The sequence below is a fragment of the Centroberyx affinis genome, unplaced genomic scaffold, assembly GCF_046629955.1.
Source record: "Centroberyx affinis isolate AG114_WGS23_722 - 3 ecotype Tasmania unplaced genomic scaffold, CSIRO-AGI_Caff_v1 ptg003980l_1, whole genome shotgun sequence".
In the NCBI taxonomy this organism is placed as follows: Eukaryota; Metazoa; Chordata; class Actinopteri; order Beryciformes; family Berycidae; genus Centroberyx; species Centroberyx affinis.
This window is the reverse complement of record NW_027281799.1, coordinates 174,965-193,680: the sequence shown is the minus strand read 5'-3', so window position 1 is coordinate 193,680 and position 18,716 is coordinate 174,965. Positions and strand designations below refer to the sequence as shown.

Here is an 18,716-nt window from a genome sequence, read left to right as displayed (position 1 = left end):
TAGCAAGTAACAATTTTGTAAGTGGAGGTGTCCAATTTCCACATGGTAAATACCTAGTTTTTTGATAATAGGGAGAGTTTCAGGCTGCTCTGCAGTCAAACAACAGTTTACAAGCGTTTAAAAGAGACAGAGACTTACATCTGGGCCTTTGTCCACTGGTTCCAGCAGCTTCTCACAGGCCAGCGGGGCAGGCTGGCCCACTGTGAGGAGACTCAGCACAACAACAGCAACACACACCGTCTTCATCGTGGCTCAGTATGTTCTGTGATCCCTCTTAGTCTCTCTCAGTTTCTGTCCATCTTATATTTGTATCACTGGCCAATTATTTTGGTCGTTCACCCATCCACCCCAGTCAGAGTTCGTGCAGCAATAAGTGAATATTAACTCTGAATACAAACAGTTTCAGTAAGCCATGATGTTTACTTATCAAACAAAAAAGGCAGAAAAAAAGGACAACTGTGTTTGTGTGGGCCAGCGGTTCCCAGCAATATAAGGAATAGTTTTTTTTAGAGTAGGTGGGGACGTCTACCACAGGGGCTCCCAAACTTTTTCATGTCAAGGACACCCAAATGGATATGAATTTTATATATATATATACAGTATACACATATACGTATATATATGTATAAAAACACGTCAAAAGATTTTGGCCCATGAAACACTATCTGAGAAGATGTTATGCAATCTAATGCTAAATAAATAAATGATAATCCCATACATACTTTTTTGAGTCACCAACTCAAAAAAGGAAATAAAACCTGATTCAGACAGACATTTCTTTAAAATATAATTTTATTAACAATGCAGTTGTACTACATGTATAGTAGCCTACAATACATTAAAAAATGAAAAAATGGAAACATTTAGACACCACAACATGCCTTAATAATGATTTTTGTGTGTGTCAATTCATTTTTAATGTTGGATCAGCAATGTTAGTTGGATTGATGCAATAAGACTCAAAGTTCATACAAAGTTACTGTCTCTCTCTGCCTCTCTCTCTCTCTCCAGGTGTATGTGTGTGTGTGCGTGTATGTGTGTGTGCTTGCGTGTGTGCGTGTGTTTGTGTGTGTAGAGGGGGCAATTAAATGATTAATGGAGTTTAATGACAGGCGAATTTAAAAATTTAGAAAATGGAAACTCACAAGAAGGCTACCTTGTAGCACCTGTAAACTCCAAAATAGTGTCAGGAACATATTATGTGGGATTTACAGGGCATATGTAAAATGCATGTAGGCTACATGCAGTTTTCATCCATTTACTCTACTCCCGCCTAGCCTAGCCCACTCCCGTCAACCATGAAGACACCTCCTATGGCCCATATGCTGGGTGTGTATAGCTGATGAATGAACTTCCTTCCTTGGTTGTCAGCCAACACGGTGATCACGGGATTGGATTTTCGGTGAAGCGGTATGTTGCAAAGTAAAATTAAGGATTCAACCCAGATTACAACGATATGCTGGGGAGGCCGAAGCTATTTGCATTTACACTTTTCTTAACATGCAAAGACCTTGTTTTTTGCACAGACTGTGAGACATAGGCTAGTTAACTGTTACGCTATATGACATGAAGCAGTTCCCTGCACTTTGAACCGACATACGAGGAGCCGAAATAACTTCTTGGTGCTGTGGTTTTAAAGGTAGCCCTCGTTTTCAGGGTAGTCGTCGCCGTGTTTCCATGCGACTAAGGTAAACTTAGAAATGGGGTCCATACCATAGATATATAAACGTTTATATAGCCTATCTATGGTCCATACAGGCTGGTTTAGTCGAGCTTCTTGTCGGTCTGTAATTTTATTGCCCTCGGCGAACTAGCGCTTGCAGTAGCCTATTGGCCTACTCGCACTCATCATCTTTAATAATAGCCTATATGATGGAGACAAATTAAGCGATAATTAAGCTTCTCCAATCCACGCTGTGCTTTACAGACAGTTACAGTAAGTCAGCCTACGTTGTTTACTATAGGCTCAGCGGTAGTCCATTGGCTTATATGAAACTGTGCAATGCATCTTCATCATAATAATATATTCTTCCGCCAAGCAATATAGTCCTAGTTCATGTAGAAAAGTAGCCAAACCTTCTATAGAATTTGAATTGAGCTGAACAAAGTGGTTGCTAAGCAACACGTCAGTAGCTGTATGAGTGATTTCGAGACTCGAGTTATGTGGTCACGTTATTGGGTATGAGCCAATCAGAGCTGAGGAACGGAACTGAGGTTTATAATCATGATTTTAGCATCTGGTTTTGGGAATAATGACAAATCTCGCCTGCTGCCAGGCCTTTAGGTTCTAACCTAAAATTTATTTTGCTTAGTGTGATTGCAACTAGGCTACTGCTGTTGAAGTGTCTGATAAAACGTGACAATGACATAGGCTATTTATTTGGTTATTTGGATATCTAATGAGACAACAGCAGACGGCTAGCCCTATAATAAGTAGGTAAGTAAGTAATCTTTATTTATATAACACCTTTCAAAACCGTAGTTACAAAGTGCTGTACAAGAAAGAAAACATAGAATAAAAAATAACTATAAGTATACATGCACATATACAAAATACATACACATACACATACAGCCTACATACATGCACACAGATATACATACATACATACATACATACATACATATATGCATATAAACATATACATGCACACAGATATAGTCGATTTGTACAAAAATTTCAGGGGGGATGGTGGGGTCTTATGGGGACAAACAATTTGATAGTGGGGAAGACAGCATGGAGGGTGGGGGACCAGCTGTTTACCATTCTGTTTATATTGTAACAGCACAAAGATAATTATACACTCAAAAGACACGCATGTTACGGATGTTAGATATCAGATACTCCTGCCATTGCCCTTAACCAAGGCACTGGCCTCAGAATTGGAGTTGGTCCCTGGGCACTGCTTTGTGGCTGCCCACTGCTCCTAAGTAGTTAGGATGGGTCAAAGACAGAGGACAACTTAACGTAACTTAACGTTATTGCTCTATGCTATTAGGATGATTCACATCGATGAATCCTGTAATGTACTGTACATATCACTATAGCCTACAGTTGTTAACCCATGAATGTTAAATTGATAAAATTAAAGATTTTATAACGTAGCCTACCTCTGTATGTTTGAATGGAATTTTTTTATATACTTATTATAATTTGATGGAATGTTTTCATCACTCTGAGCACTAACAGCTGCAAACATTAAAAAAAAAAAAAAAAAAAAAAAAAAAAAAAAAATCAGTAGTGAAGCCATGGGTGGTGCAGTGTCCTGTCTGGATTTGGGGTTTGGTTGGTGTGGCTGCTCTTTGCTGTCTCCCTGACCCTGACTCCCTCTGTTAAACAGATCAGTGCATGTATTCAGAAGTTACAGGACTGATGGCTGTCTATAGGAGACTTTGACTATATTCAGTTTAACTCAAAGATAATATATGATAGGCTGTACCACTACAAATTATTTAGCTAAAGCTAATATTTAGTTACAGTTAATCAAACAACAATAGATAGCTACATATTCATTCACTCTAAAATGATTAAATATCAATAATAAATGGCTTACACATTTCTTGATTAGGCTAAATGATATCTTAGTGCCATGAAGAGGGATGAAATGGGGGATGGGGGATCCCCTTACAAAGGGGATGGTTTTTGACAATTGTTAGGCTATTTCAAGGGGGATAGCATCCCCTCGCATCCCCCCTCAAATCGACTACATACATACATGCATATAAACATATCCATGCATACATACTGTAGGAGCCATATATGTAAGTTTCTTGCATATTCATGTGCTTGGTTTGTGTGTGCACACTGCATTGGCACCTGGGTGGTGGGAGTGTCACTGTGGGTGTGTACTCGGTGGTTACTTGTAATTGCACTCACCTGTTCACCTGGGCTGGTTTTTGGGCATGGGGTAGGGTGAGCATCGGGAGTGAAATTTTCTGTTGACCGCATTATGGCACTGGATTGCGTATTTTGAGTTTTACCTGTGTCTTGGCCTCTTTCTTCTTTGCATGGGCACATGTAAGCAGCTGTTAGGTGGAATCGGTTGTGCAGCGTTGTGATATGGAAATAAAGAGGGGTAAACAACCTCGGAAGTGGACGTGAATCTTTTGGTATGCGCGTCACCAGTTTTCTCCCGTGCTTAGCCTCCCGCGGCTTATTGTTTTTTATTGGTGGTCACCAGTTAGCCGCAACATAGTCAACAGAAAAGTATCTGAAGAGTTGATCCACGGAAAAGTTTCGTTGATGCCGGATTCCTGGGATCCTTTTGGAACGCTTCAAACAAGGAAACTGGAGCGCGTGGATCGACGCGATTGCGCAACAATTCATTTACCGCCAGTCTACTTTCATTCATTCATTCCCAGCCTGCTACTACGGTTCATTCATCACAGCCGCTGGAATTGGGGTATGGCTATCGCCACACACACACACAAACACAACAGGTTCTTTTTGTGGATTAAACTATTCCCCTGTTAGGCTTTAGCAGTATTGCCACGTTAGGTGGTTGTATTGTTTTTTGTTTTTAAGCCGTTTGTTGTTTTCGTGTCATCAGGCGGGTGGAGCCTTCGGCTCGGGAGTACCGCCGTAGTTCTTGTTCTAAGACAGACTGTCTGGTTCAAGACTAACGGCATCAGGTACATAAGTACCCACCGCTAGTATGCACAGAAGACTAGGGTGAGTCGGATAGTTTAGTTTTCCATAGGCAGTTTAGGGGGGAATAAATTTGACCTATTTGCCTGTTGATTTGATAATTTTGTCCCAAGCCTGTTGTAGTGCATGTCATTTTTTCTCCTCAAGTGACGCTGTTAAAAGGCTATGTGAACTGATTATGGTATTTGGGTGTGGATGGATTTTGCATGATTTCTGATCATTCATAAATGCAAAATGGAGCCGAGTGGATCAAAGCCGTGTTCTGATGTCAGTGCTAAAGGTGAAATGAGAAGACAAACGAAACTCACTGCCAAAGCATTGGTAAATAAAATTGAAAGGCTCCAAACAGAACGACAAGCAAAAGTTCACAAGATTAAAGGTGCTGTAAAAGTAATTAAAGAGCTTATGCAAACTGAAGATAATGCTCCAAGTATCCAATCTCATCTTGAAAACTTATCTGTTCTGTTTGAGGATGCAAGTCAGCTCCATGATTCTGTGATTCCGTTGCTTCCTCAGGAAGAACAAGAAAAACAAAATGCTTGGATTTCAAGTGTACGAGATCATAACATTGAATTTGTTGAAGAGGTAAAGAAATGGCTTTCTGATGCAAACGGGCAGGTTAACCAAACTACAGCCCAGATAAACACAGATGGTATTTTCATCTTACCTCAGTTACACCCACATTGTGTTGAACCACTTGATGCACAAAACAATGAAAATGAGTCTTGTGTTTCTGAACATTCGGAGAATAGCTTGGGAAATGCTGCTGCAGTAGATGATGTTAAACCGAGTGACAGTGTCTCTAATGTCGCAAGCAGATCGTCAAGGAAAAGGAGCTCAGCAGGAAGTAAGTCCACTGTTTCATCTACCTCGTCGGCACGTATTAAAGCTGAGGCAGACATGGCTGCACTCATTGCTCGTCAAAGGCTGTTAAAGGACAAACATGCTTTGGAAGAGCAAGAGGAGCAGCTCAGGAAAAGGAAGGAGCAGCTTGACTTGGAGATGGAAATAGCTGCATCAATAGCTAAAATAAATGTGTTAAAGGCCTCTGACCGCTCTCGAGTGTTGAGTGCTGTGCTTGGTAAATCAGATGGAATGAACTTGTATGTGGAGAGAGAACAAAGGAAAGTTCAAACATTGAATGCTGATGCTGAAACATTTGTGCCTGTGGCAGCAGGGCAGCCATCTCAGTATATTTCGCCAGGTGACCAGCTACATCCACATTTGTTGGATGTGAGACCTAAAGTGAGAAATGTGGAGCTGCAGCCTCAAGCCACATTGTCAAACAAGCTGGAGCCAAAGATGCAACAAAGTGGAATACAGAGTATTCAAGCATGTCCTCAGTTTCAGTTACGACCGGATCATCCTGCACCTCCAATGCAAAGCAGAACTGATCATCGTCATCTAATAACAGTCTTGGAGAAACAAAATGAAATTACATCCTTGCTGGTTGAGCAACAGTCTCTCTTTTTTCTTCCAAGACGAGACATTCAAATTTTTGATGGGGACCCTTTACAGTATCAAACCTTCATGAAGGCCTTTGAACATAGCATTGAAGAAAAGACTCACAGTGCTAAAGATTGCTTATACTTTCTTGAGCAATACACCAGAGGGCAGCCTAGGGAGATGGTCAGAAGCTGTCAGCACATGCCCCATGGTAGTGGATATACCAAGGCCAAATCTTTGTTGCAAGAACACTTTGGCAATTCACTGAAAATCGCTTCTGCCTATATGGAGAAAGTTTTCACGTGGCCAGTAATAAAATCTGAGGACGTGAAAGCCCTGCAGGCATATAGCTTCTTGTTGCGGGGATGCTGCAATGCAATGGGAGAGGTTGAGTCCACACATGAGTTGAATGTCCCTGCTAATATGCAAACAGTCATAAAAAAATTGCCTTATAAACTCAGGGATAGATGGAGAGATGTTGCCTGTGATTTACAGGAGAGGTTTCATCACAGAGCTACCTTTTGTGACATTGTTGAGTTTATCGAAAAGCAAGTAAAAATCGCAAGTGACCCACTGTTTGGAGATCTACAGGATTCTCCGGCAGCAGCAAGAAAGGATGTTAGACACATTAAATCTCAACCTTGTTCTAAGGCAAAGGGAAGTAGCTTTGCCACCACTGTCGCTACGGTGGACAAGAAGGTTGAATCTGGAATAAAGAGAGAAAAGGGCTCACCTGTTGTAAAAGTTTGCTTGTTTTGTGGAGCTGGACATACCTTGGATCTGTTCCTTCTATTGGAAAGGAAGACACACAGTGAAAAGATGTCCTTCTTGAATGAAAATGGGTTGTGTTTCGGCTGTTTGTGCATTGGGCATAGGAGCAAAGACTGTCGAAAACGTCTTTCATGTAAAGTATGCAGTCTGAAGCATCCCACCATGTTGCATATCAACTCCAAGGAAAGAGCAACTGGTTCAGTGCAAGCTAAAAGGGAAGGAGAGACAGCGGGTGGAAGTGCTTTAATCTCTGTACAATCCAGTGGACTTACTGGGGCCGGTGAGCGTGACTGTACGCTCTCCATACTACCAGTTCAAGTGAAGTCTAAGAGAGGGCATGAAACGCTGGTTACTTATGCCTTCCTGGATCCTGGGAGCTCGGCGTCATTCTGTACAGAAGGGCTCATGAACAGGCTGAATCTCACAGGGAGAAGAACAGGCATTCTCCTACGGACAATGGGTCAGGAGAAAGTTGTTGGCAGTCACATCGTGTCAGACTTGGAGGTAGCTCGGAGGCAACATTCCTAGACAGGAAGATCTTCTAAGATGGCCACACCTTAAACATGTGAAGATAACAGAGATTGACTCAGGGGTGGACCTACTTATTGGAACCAATGTTCCCAAGGCCCTGGAGCCATGGGAAGTTATTCGAAGTGTGGATGACGGTCCTTATGCAGTTAAAACTATGCTAGGTTGGACTGTGAACGGCCCTCTCAGAGGAGACTGCGGTAGTGACGCTACTTGTGTAAAGCGTGATGTCACCGTCAACAGGATTTCCGTCGCAAGACTTGATGAACTGTGGGAGCAGCAGACAAAGGCTGACTTCCCTGAATGCACTCAGGATGAGCAGCTTGGTTTGTCTAGAGAAGATCTTCACTTCATGGAGTCTGTTACCGAGTCAGCTAAGTTGGTTGACGGTCATTACAGCATTGGTTTACCTTTGAGACAAAATGATGTGAAAATGCCCAACAATAAGAAGGTTGCAGAACAGCGCACTCTGAATCTCAAAAGGAGGTTCAACAAGGACGGTTTGTTCCATGCTGACTACACCAAGTTCATGAGTGATATCATCTCCAAGAGCTATGCTGAGAGGGTGCCAACCGAGGATCTGGGTCGCTGTGATGGTAGGGTATGGTATATACCACACCATGGGGTGTATCACCCACAGAAGAAAAAGATAAGGGTTGTTTTTGACTGTGCAGCTATATTCCAAGGAACATCTCTAAATGCCCAACTTCTTCAAGGCCCAGATCTTACTAGCTTGCTGGTTGGAGTCATAACCAGGTTCCGAAAAGAGCCTGTTGTACTTATGGCGGACATTGAAGCTATGTTCCATCAGGTCAGAGTACCAAGTTTAGACTCAGACCTGTTAAGGTTTCTTTGGTGGCCGGATGGAGACCACGGTCAGGACCTGGTGGAGCATAGAATGGTTGCACATCTGTTTGGAGCCACATCTTCTCCAAGTTGTGCAAGTTTTGCCCTGAGGAAATGTGCAGAAGATAACCAGGAGCAGTTCAGTCCAAAGTTAGTTGACACTGTTCTGCATAATTTCTATGTGGATGATTGCCTTGTATCAGTTAGTTCTGAAGAGGAGGCAGTATCACTTTATCAAGAACTTCGTGCTCTTTGTGCTAAAGGAGGCTTTCAGCTCACCAAATGGATTAGCAACAGACACACTGTGCTTGCTGCCATACCTCAACAGGAAAGATCCATGGAGGTTAAGGATCTGGACTTGGACAGCGACACTTTGCCTGTGGAAAGAGCTTTGGGTGTGCAGTGGTGTGTCCAGTCAGATTCATTCAAGTTTAAGATCACGCTCAGGGACAGACCTCTGACAAGGAGAGGGATCTTATCTTCTATCAGCTCCATCTATGATCCCTTAGGATTCCTGGCGCCTGTTGTGCTTTCTGCCAAAAGAATCCTTCAAAACTTGTGCAGAAGTCAGCTGGGTTGGAATGATGCTTTGCCAGTCACTGCTGCCCAAGAGTGGACAGTCTGGCTAGAGGAGCTCCATCAGCTTGAGGATGTTAAGGTTGACAGGTGCTTGAAACCTCTCAACTTTGGAGAAGTAGCTTCTTCCCAGCTGCACCACTTTGCAGACGCAAGTGAGGATGGGTATGGAACGGTGACTTACCTGTTACTGCATAACTTACACAGACAGGTCCACTGTGCATTTGTAATGGGAAAGGCACGTGTGGCTCCGTTGAAATCCATCACCATTCCTCGCATGGAGCTGACAGCTGCAGTGGTTGCGAGCAGAATGGACAAGTTGTGGAGGAAGGAGTTGCGAATGCCACTGCGGGAGTCGGTTTTCTGGACCGATAGTACTTCTGTATTGAAGTACATCAGAAACGAAACTTCAAGGTTCAAAACATTCGTGGCAAATCGGGTGTCAGAGATACTCACATTGTCCAACTCGTCTCAATGGAGATATGTAAATACGTCAAGTAATCCTGCAGATATGGCTTCCAGAGGAGCTACAGTGAAATCTTTCTTGAAAGCTGACACTTGGGTATTAGGACCTAGGTTCCTTGTGGAGACTGAAATAAAGTGGCCAGCAAACCCTGATGTCTCCGGAAAGGTTTCTCCAGAAGATCCCGAGATCAAGACAGTTGTGTCAGTGAATGCAGTCCAAGCTGATGAGCAGACGGACTCAGTTATGCGTTTCATCAGTCATTTCTCCTCTTGGATACGTTTGAAAAGGATGGTTGCTTGGCTTCTCAGGTTCAAGAGTTTATTGTTGGATCTTGGCCAAAAGAGGAAGCAATTGAAAGCAGTTCTCGCTCAGTCTGGCCTGGATAAAGAGCAGCTTGAAGAAAGGCTACAGGAAGAGATGCAGAGTGTCAAGGCTCAGGCTGCAAGAGGTTCTCTTTCAGTTGAAGAGTTTGACAAGGCAGAAACTGCAATTGTCTGCTTTTGTCAAGGGAAGAGGTTTCCAGATGAGATAGCCAGTCTGCAGAAAGGGGAAGGTGTGAAGAGGACTAGTCACCTCTACAAGCTTGATCCCATACTTGAAGAAGGCGTTCTAAGAGTTGGGGGTAGGCTTAGTAGAGCATCTATGCCAGATGAGGCTAGACATCCTGCTATATTGGCTAAGGATCTTCACGTTTCTGACCTTGTTCTTCGTCATATACATCAAGCCACAGGACATGGTGGACGTAACCACATGCTTTCAAAGCTACGCCAGAGGTATTGGATTCCAGGTGCTAGCGTTGCTATAAGGAAGACTTTGTCAAAATGTGTTGTCTGTCATAGACTACATGCAGCACCGGGACATCAACGGATGGCAGATCTTCCTCGGGACAGAGTTTCTCCTGATGAACCTCCATTCACCCGAGTTGGAGTGGATTGCTTTGGGCCTTTTGAGGTTAAGCGAGGAAGGGGCACAGTAAAAAGGTATGGAGTTATCTTTACATGTCTGGCAGTAAGAGCTGTACATCTTGAAGTAGTGTCATCTCTAGACACTGATTCCTTTGTTAACGCCCTTAGACGCTTCGTGGCAAGACGTGGTCAGGTGTTGGAGTTGCGTTCAGACAATGGCACGAACTTTGTCGGCGCTGAACGCGAATTGAGGGAGGCAATAGGAAGATGGAATCATGCTCAGATCAATGACACACTACTTCAGAAGGGAGTCAAGTGGATTTTCAATCCCCCCTCGGGGTCACATCATGGCGGAGTGTGGGAGCGGTTGATAAGGTCTGTACGAAAAGTGCTGAACTCTATCTTGAAAACACAGAATCTTGATGAAGAAGGTCTCCATACAGTCCTTTGTGAAGCTGAGGCTATCATCAACTAAGGCATCCACCGATCCAAATGACTTAGAAGCATTGACCCCTAATCATCTTCTGCTTCTTAAGTCCAAGCCATCGTTACCACCAGGAGTGTTTCAAAGAGAGGACATATATGCTCGTCGTCGATGGAGACAAGTACAGTATATGTCCGACTTGTTCTGGAAGCGCTGGGTCAAGGAGTACTTGCCTCAACTTCAGGAGTGCCAGAAGTGGCAGAGCACCAGACGGAACTTCGTTTCTGGAGATGTTGTTATCATCGTGGATGACTCTGCACCTCGCAACTCGTGGGTCACTGGAAGGGTTGTGCAAGCAGTTCCTGATAAAAGAGGACTTGTACGTCAGATTCGCATCAAGACAAGGACCAGCTACCTGGACAGGCCCATCACCAAGGTGTGCCTTCTTCAAGAAGCAGAGGAGCCATGCGGACCTGCATTGACCTCTTGACTCTTTTGCAGATATGGACGTTTTGTATTGACATGGACACTTATACATATAAATGGACTTTTTTTCCATTTTTTCCAGGTCTGAATGACCCATTTAGGCTAGGTGACAGAGTTTTCTTGGGTTATGGGTAGAGAATACTTGAATGTAATGTTGCTATCTTGCTAATATTTTAAGTTTTGTCTCCTACATGTTAGCAGTTGTGTAATTATTGCTTTAGAATAATTAGGGGCCGGAATGTAGGAGCCATATATGTAAGTTTCTTGCATATTCATGTGCTTGGTTTGTGTGTGCACACTGCATTGGCACCTGGGTGGTGGGAGTGTCACTGTGGGTGTGTACTCGGTGGTTACTAGTAATTGCACTCACCTGTTCACCTGGGCTGGTTTTTGGGCATGGGGTAGGGTGAGCATCGGGAGTGAAATTTTCTGTTGACCGCATTATGGCACTGGATTGCGTATTTTGAGTTTTACCTGTGTCTTGGCCTCTTTCTTCTTTGCACGGGCGCATGTAAGCAGCTGTTAGGTGGAATCGGTTGTGCAGCGTTGTGATATGGAAATAAAGAGTGGTAAACAACCTCGGAAGTGGACGTGAATCTTTTGGTATGCGCGTCACCAGTTTTCTCCCGTGCTTAGCCTCCCGCGGCTTATTGTTTTTTATTGGTGGTCACCAGTTAGCCGCAACACATACCCATACACAAATATATATGTATATATGTACACACACACATACATACACATACTGTGCACACCCATACTGTGTAGTAGGCAACTCTCCAGTATTAAGAGAACCAAGATTCTAATCTGTAATATCATGATCTAAAGGCCAGAACTGCTCAAATGACACCTGAGGAGGACTGATGATAAGGGTCTTTATTTGACCTTTTACAAAAAATTGGAAAACAGGCAGTAGCCCTACTTTTGGAATATAAATTAACCTCTCATTCAACAGTGAAAATGTTAAGGCTATGCAACCTTAATTAGTATACCCAACAAACAATCTAAGTTGAGAATTCAGTTTACGTCTTGTAGAAAATCTCCATATCTCCAGAAGATTGCCCTGGGTATTCACACATTTTCTATCTTTCTCAGTTGGTTCTCAAACAAACTGTAGATCTGCGACAGTATGATATCAAAGATCAGGGGGTGTGGCAAATAGTCTTAGCTGTTTGTTCATGGCTGTAGGGGACAGTAGAATATTAACTAAAAGCTGAACTGCACTTGGGAGTTTAACTATTTAAACTGTGTTTAAATAGTTGTTTCTCTGTAATTATGTCACCAAAAATGTCACTGTCCAAATAAGATTGCTGCGTGTTTCCAACAAACTACAGTCCTTTGTGATTGATATGTATTTGAAAGGTAACTTAATGTACATTTTACATAATACACATGTTATTAGCCCATTCTCCATCTTCAATAAACAGCTGTTCAAACAATTGAGAGGTTTTACAATAAAGTGACTAAAATAATAAAGCCATACATTATGCAACATTTCATTGAGATATTTCACATGTTTTATTTTGTTGCTTTGCAGTTCCTTCTGGTCATGCAGCTGGTGATCCGTCGGTACCGTCCCTCGGACAAGGACACAGTGCTGACCCTGTTCAGCGATGGCATTCTGGAGCACATCGGCCCATGTTTTCACAACGCCATGACCAGCCCTCTCTACCTCAGCATCACCCTGGGTCTGTGTGCTGCTGGCTACTTCCTGGGCTCGGTGCTGGGGGCCTTGGTGTCAGCAGGAGGCTGGGTGGGCCTGGTCTACTACTGCTGCCACGAGCTGTACACCAGCTTTGTCAGGGCCAGACTTCGGACAGACATGCAGGACATCCCTGGGAACTACCTGAGCAGACCAGACGACTGCTTCTGGGTGGCCGAGGCCGAGGTCAACGGGAAGTCCCGGGTCGTGGGTATGGTGGCCGTAGTGGCCAAACAGAACGGGAAGGAAAGGTCAGTAGTGGAAGGACTACTAGAATGTCCTACTCAAGTAGAAGTACTGTTACTTTGCTGATATTTTACTTAAGTAGAAGTAAAAGTACCAGTGTAAAAATCTACTTTAGTAGTAAAAGTAGGTGTAAGTATAGGTCAAATGTACTCAGAGTAAAAGTTACTGAGTTACTTTTTTAGAAAAAAGAATGCTGTTTTTATGTGATCTTTTCCATGCAATTCTAAAAGGATGAGATGGCAGACACACTTGAATTTTTAGTTGGAAAATTTGGAAATTACAAAATAAAGTGCATAAACAAAGTAAAGCCAGATTGCTCTTCTCACTGTGCATGGCTCCATAGTAGGTGATATAGGTATTTATGTTGGTCCAGTTTCTGCTGCTTGTGTAGAGTCATAGTGAAGTACAATACTTCAGTAAAAACGTAACAAAGTAAAAGTAAAATCACTGACTTTAAAAAACACTCAAAAAAGTACAAGTACACTAAAAAGCTACTGAATGACAGCAATGTGATTAAATGTAATTAGTTACTTCTACCCTTGGGAAAGGTACGGGGAACTGTTCAGGATGATCATCTCGTCGTCGTGCCGACGGACAGGCCTGGGCTCCAGGCTGGCCCAGATGGTGGTTGACTTCTCTAGAGAGCGAGGCTTCTCCAGTGTGATCCTGGAGACCAGCTCCACACAGACTGCCGCTGTGGCGCTCTATGAGAAGATGGGATTCTCCCTCGTCCAATCACACACCACAACGGAGGCTCCTCTTTGGATGATAATGTTGGCCAGAGTCATGGTTCTGAAAATGGAAAAACGCATACAGGCCTAAAATAACCCTGATCAGGTGCTCTTGTTTCCCCCTACACACTCCTTGTCAGTGGTTTAAGCATGTGAATGGTTAATGCGTGAGGCTATAGGCTATGTTCAAACAAGCTTGCTCCTTTAGAAATGAACAGATAATAGTCCAGTACACTGAGATGTGATGTCAGTTGATTGATCATAATGTTGTAAACATGACACTGTGTGAAACGACCAAGATGCTCTTTACTGCATAAATGTAATGTTTGTGAGAAAATAGGAATTATTTCACCTGTACTGTGATTTTATTTCACATCAGTAAATCTTTCATCATCAATCATACTGTCAATACAAATATTATTTACATTTCATTATTTTTTCACATTAAAAGATGCAAAAAGATGTAAGAAATAAAAACACTCCTAAAAGTTGTATAATAGCGGTCTGTATTGTTTTTGCACATTTTCCCTCTCCTTCATCCACATTAAAGATGGTATTTAATCATGTATTATCATTGTCAAAATAAATACTTAAATTCAAATTAATGTACTCTCTCAGCCTTGTGGCTAATAATGAATAATATTGTACTATAACAGTAAAACACAGGGAATTTTGCTTTGATCATCATTGCATGTGCTTATACTATCTGCTCAATAGAAAGCGAAAAAGACACAAAGAATTGCAACAGTTAACATGTTTCACTTTCTAAAATCCACCAGTGAACATGCAGCAACCCAGCAGCCCTTCTTCATCTTGCATAAAGAGAAACCATGGTTTAAAGGGTAGTCATGGCAATAGTGCATCAGTACTCTCATCGCTATATATAGATATCTCCAGACTCTAATGGAAGCCATAGCACATGTAATAGTCTCATAAAAATCAGTTTGTTCTCATGCAGCTTTGGTAGAATGTGTTATGGGAATCTTAAACAAGTCTGTTGTTTTGACACTGAGCACATAATACCAGATGTTGACTATCATGTTGATGGAAATGTCTCTGTCACCACACCAGGAGAGTCACATCTTATCGCATGTTCTGTGTTCAAGATTCTGAGCTAAAATTTATGAAAAAGTAACAAAAAATGTAGAAGCATCGATTCAGTATTTTGACTGTGAAAACCAGAGGTATGACCAAGTCAACTTAGCTCGAGTCAGTCTCACGTTTTGAGGCACAAGTCCAGTCCCAAGTCTATAGAACACCAAGTCAAGTCAGAACAAATCAAGAGTCCAGTATCAATTTAATTTGTTAAAGAAAACAAAATATCTAGGAATTTTCAATGCAATATGGTTTTAATAGGATAAAAACTTTGAGTTTGATTTATATAATCAGTTTCAGCTTCAATAAGTTCAATCATTCCATACAAATTCAGAAAACAGAATTTAAATTCAGTCGTCTGGTGGAACAAATCTCATCACTTTCAGTCTAAATCATTTACACAAACACAAGATCTTTTGTCAAGACTTTAGAAACCTTTTCAAGTCATCAAAGTTCAAGTCAAAGTCAAGTCCCAAGTCACCAGAACCCAAGTCAAGTCTCAAGTATTCTCTTCATACATTGAGTCAAGTCTCAAGCAATTAAAATTGTGACTCAAGTCTGACTCAAGTCCAAGTCATGTGACTCGCGTCCCAACCTCTGGTGAAACATGGCCAAGATGTTATTTCAGGTAATACTGCTGTAACCAGGAAGTGTTATCAGACTAGTACAAACTGTAGCCTATTCTAATTGATAAACAGCAGAGGGCACCATTGATCTAAGTAACAGAGAAACACTGAAAGAAACTCTGTTAGGCCAACTGATAGAAGTTGGTATTTGCTGGATTGCAAAAATCAGAATTGTGAAATTATTAAAGTATATGGAAACATTACAAGTACCAAGGTGCACCTGGATGTGGTGAAAGTGGACCAGTCCAAAATCCTGTCTGATGTACCAAGTACAGATGACACAATGGAAATAATGGTGCAAATTTATTGTGTTATCCTGATAGTTTAACTACACAAAGAGGTGAATATAAAAGGTTAAAAAAAATATTATGTAGCATATCCCACAGAAAGCTTCTACAGAAGTTGCAGTGATGCACAGACCAAATATGCTGGGTTCCTTTTGCTATTTTATTATTACAGAATAGTATATAATGGTTTTCTCCCCTTATCAGTCATCACAGTGACAATGCTAGATTTCCACCACTCATTCTGCTTCAGAGTTCCTGAAAGAACAAAGGAAGGACAGACAAACATCTTAGTTTTAGTTTGAACAGACTGTGTTCAAACTAGCAGAAATCCTACCTATCCCTGTAGCTTTTCCTTTTTCCCCCACCAAAAGTCTAAAGGGAAATCAAGGGAATGTTACAAGGGAAGGAAATCTTTTTTTTTTTTTCTTTTCTAGAGAATCTGAATGCAGCCTTAGTTGTGTCTGAGTGCCCTCTAGTGGCACTATAAACTCAAGGCACTGGCTAGGGTGTGATGCTCAATCATCAGGTTCACTTGACTACCTGATGCATTATCATCTAAAAAAAAAGGCTCTTGAGAACAGGATAGGACAGCTCATATAGGAGTTACACATAACATCTCTCGCATACACAATTTGTAGGGTTTTTACTCCTTTTTGTATCTCCAATATTTATTCATGTGGTTGCTAATTATATAGCAGATCGTCATATGTAGTCCACCCTCATCAAACCTCAATCCTCATGATTTTAGTTCCTTCCACATACAGTATAAGCACAAGAAAACACCATGGAAATGCAGCAATCACTGAGCTGGCAATAACTATTTAAATATCTTTGTTCTCTATGTAAAGACTTTTAGCTTTGTTTTTTGTTTGTTGCAATGTGTGACCCCTCAAAAACTTTGGGTGGCTATGCTCTTGTATAAGATGACTAGTTAGGTAACATAACCATAAAAACTGAACACAGACACAGACAGTGATAAGATTGAATTGATACGATTTACAGTAAAATGAGCATTCGTTTGAGACTTAATAGATACTTTAGATGTGGAAAGATAGACCAATGTAAGGCTATGATATGATTTTCTTTCAATAAAATGAAATAAATGTAACTGAAGTATGTAAAAAAAAAAATCTTAGGGTTTGTGCCTTAGAGTTCACTACATGCCCTTGCACTTTGTGAAATCCTGCCCAGTGGGACACCTGTAACAAACTTAACTATGTCTTGGATATTGTAGCTTTTACAGAATCTGCACTGTGGTTATAGACTTTTTAAGGCCTCACCAGTTCATGTTTTTAATGTAGACAGTGTGAAACTGTACATTACATTGTGTTCCAGAGAGAGCAAAGACTGCATCCGTAATGCAATTGATTGTTATGCATTGTTATGCATTATTCATTGTTATGCAATTGTCCTAAAATCCTCATAATGTCATAATGTCTGTCCACTTAAATTATTCATTTCCCCTCAGTATTAATTTGTCAAGACACACATAACCTTTTCTGAAACAATTTGTCTCATTGCTTTTCGCTTAGTGAAGTCCTTTTCTTCCAGCATCAAAACTGAATGGGGAATTTCACTTAAAATTGACTTCTAAGTTCAATCAGAGTGTAGTGTAGCAGCATGTGTTTAATGTATCTATTCTATTCTATTCTATTCTATTCTATTCTATTCTATTCTATGCTACTCTATTCTATTCTATTCTAAACAGGTCAGTCTATGATAGTAATATGTTCCTAAAATCAACTGCATTGCCTGAGTTGAAAGAACATTTCACAGGTATTTTCCTGAGTTGTACTCATGTTAAATATTTAGATTTATGGAAAAATAGATGGTTAATATAAGTAGGGGAACATTAAATAAAAAGATGTTATAAGAGTGCATTTTCCTTGCTCTTGAATGCTCATAAGTCAAAAGTTATGAAACAACTTTTTTGGAAGAATTTTTGGAAGATGTCTACTTTAGCAAAATAACAACCTAAAAGTTCATTTCATCAAAATCCCTTTTTACTTCTATCATTCTGCTCGTCTGTGTGCGTAGCCTCTCTCCTTCAGTGAGAACCCTACACGCATTACAATAAATATTTGTCATTGTTGGAAAGCTACCAAAGGGTACCAAGTATCACTTAAGGGTGTAATAAAAAATTTCTTCTAAACATCCGACTATTACATTCCCTTAGGAAGCAGGCAGCTCATACTGTAAGTTATACGTATCTAGTAGCTACACTGCAAAAAAAATACACAACCTAGCATGTAATGTACACTTGTATTGACTCTTAAAGTTGTATTTCTGGTAAAACAAGTGTGAAAAAGATAGTTTTACTTGATTTCAATACAGTTTCACCTATTTCTTCTTTCTTGAAATGAGATAGATTACCAAGAACATGTCACTTGATTCCAGAAAAAAACCTCAAAAAATGTAATTAGTTTGCATTTGAAACAATTGGAATTATCTAAGCCCATAGATTTTTGTCCCCTTGTTTTAAGAAAAATAAGATGCTGAGGCTCGATACTCATTTTTTTGCAGTGTGCATGATCCTGAACAATTAACATTATGAACAAAACAAGTGACCTAGCTACCTCCCGATGTGCCCAACAGATGCCAGCTGGGAAAATAAAACATTTACACACACATACCCATGCCATGTGTTTTTTGTGCTGATTAATACAAATGGCAAAAAAGACCAGTCAACAACTCTCCCAACAGGATAGAAGTCTGTTGTCTCCCTTTCAAAAATATATTGGCTCTGTTGAACCAACACAACTGCATTATATTCACCCTATTCATTATCAGCCTAAAACCTCTGTATCTGGTTGGTAAGTTCATGTAACACTTGATGAGCATTTACCTTCTCACTAAGCCTGTTAAGAAGTATACTATAAGAAATCTCATATTTGATGTTTTCATCCCATTTTCCTACTTTAGTTCCAAACATTTGG

General features: G+C 41.0%; 1 protein-coding gene across 1 annotated transcript; it reads left to right on the top strand.

The window, feature by feature from the left end:
- Positions 1 to 1,280: 1,280 nt before the first annotated feature.
- On the top strand, positions 1,281 to 14,060 carry nat8l2 (N-acetyltransferase 8-like 2). The gene is made up of 3 exons (XM_071541960.1): positions 1,281 to 1,410; positions 12,631 to 13,046; positions 13,590 to 14,060. The coding sequence occupies exons 2-3, from the start codon at positions 12,643 to 12,645 to the stop codon at positions 13,861 to 13,863; spliced, it is 678 nt and encodes a 225-aa protein (XP_071398061.1). The 5' UTR covers positions 1,281 to 1,410; positions 12,631 to 12,642; the 3' UTR covers positions 13,864 to 14,060.
- Positions 14,061 to 18,716: the final 4,656 nt, after the last annotated feature.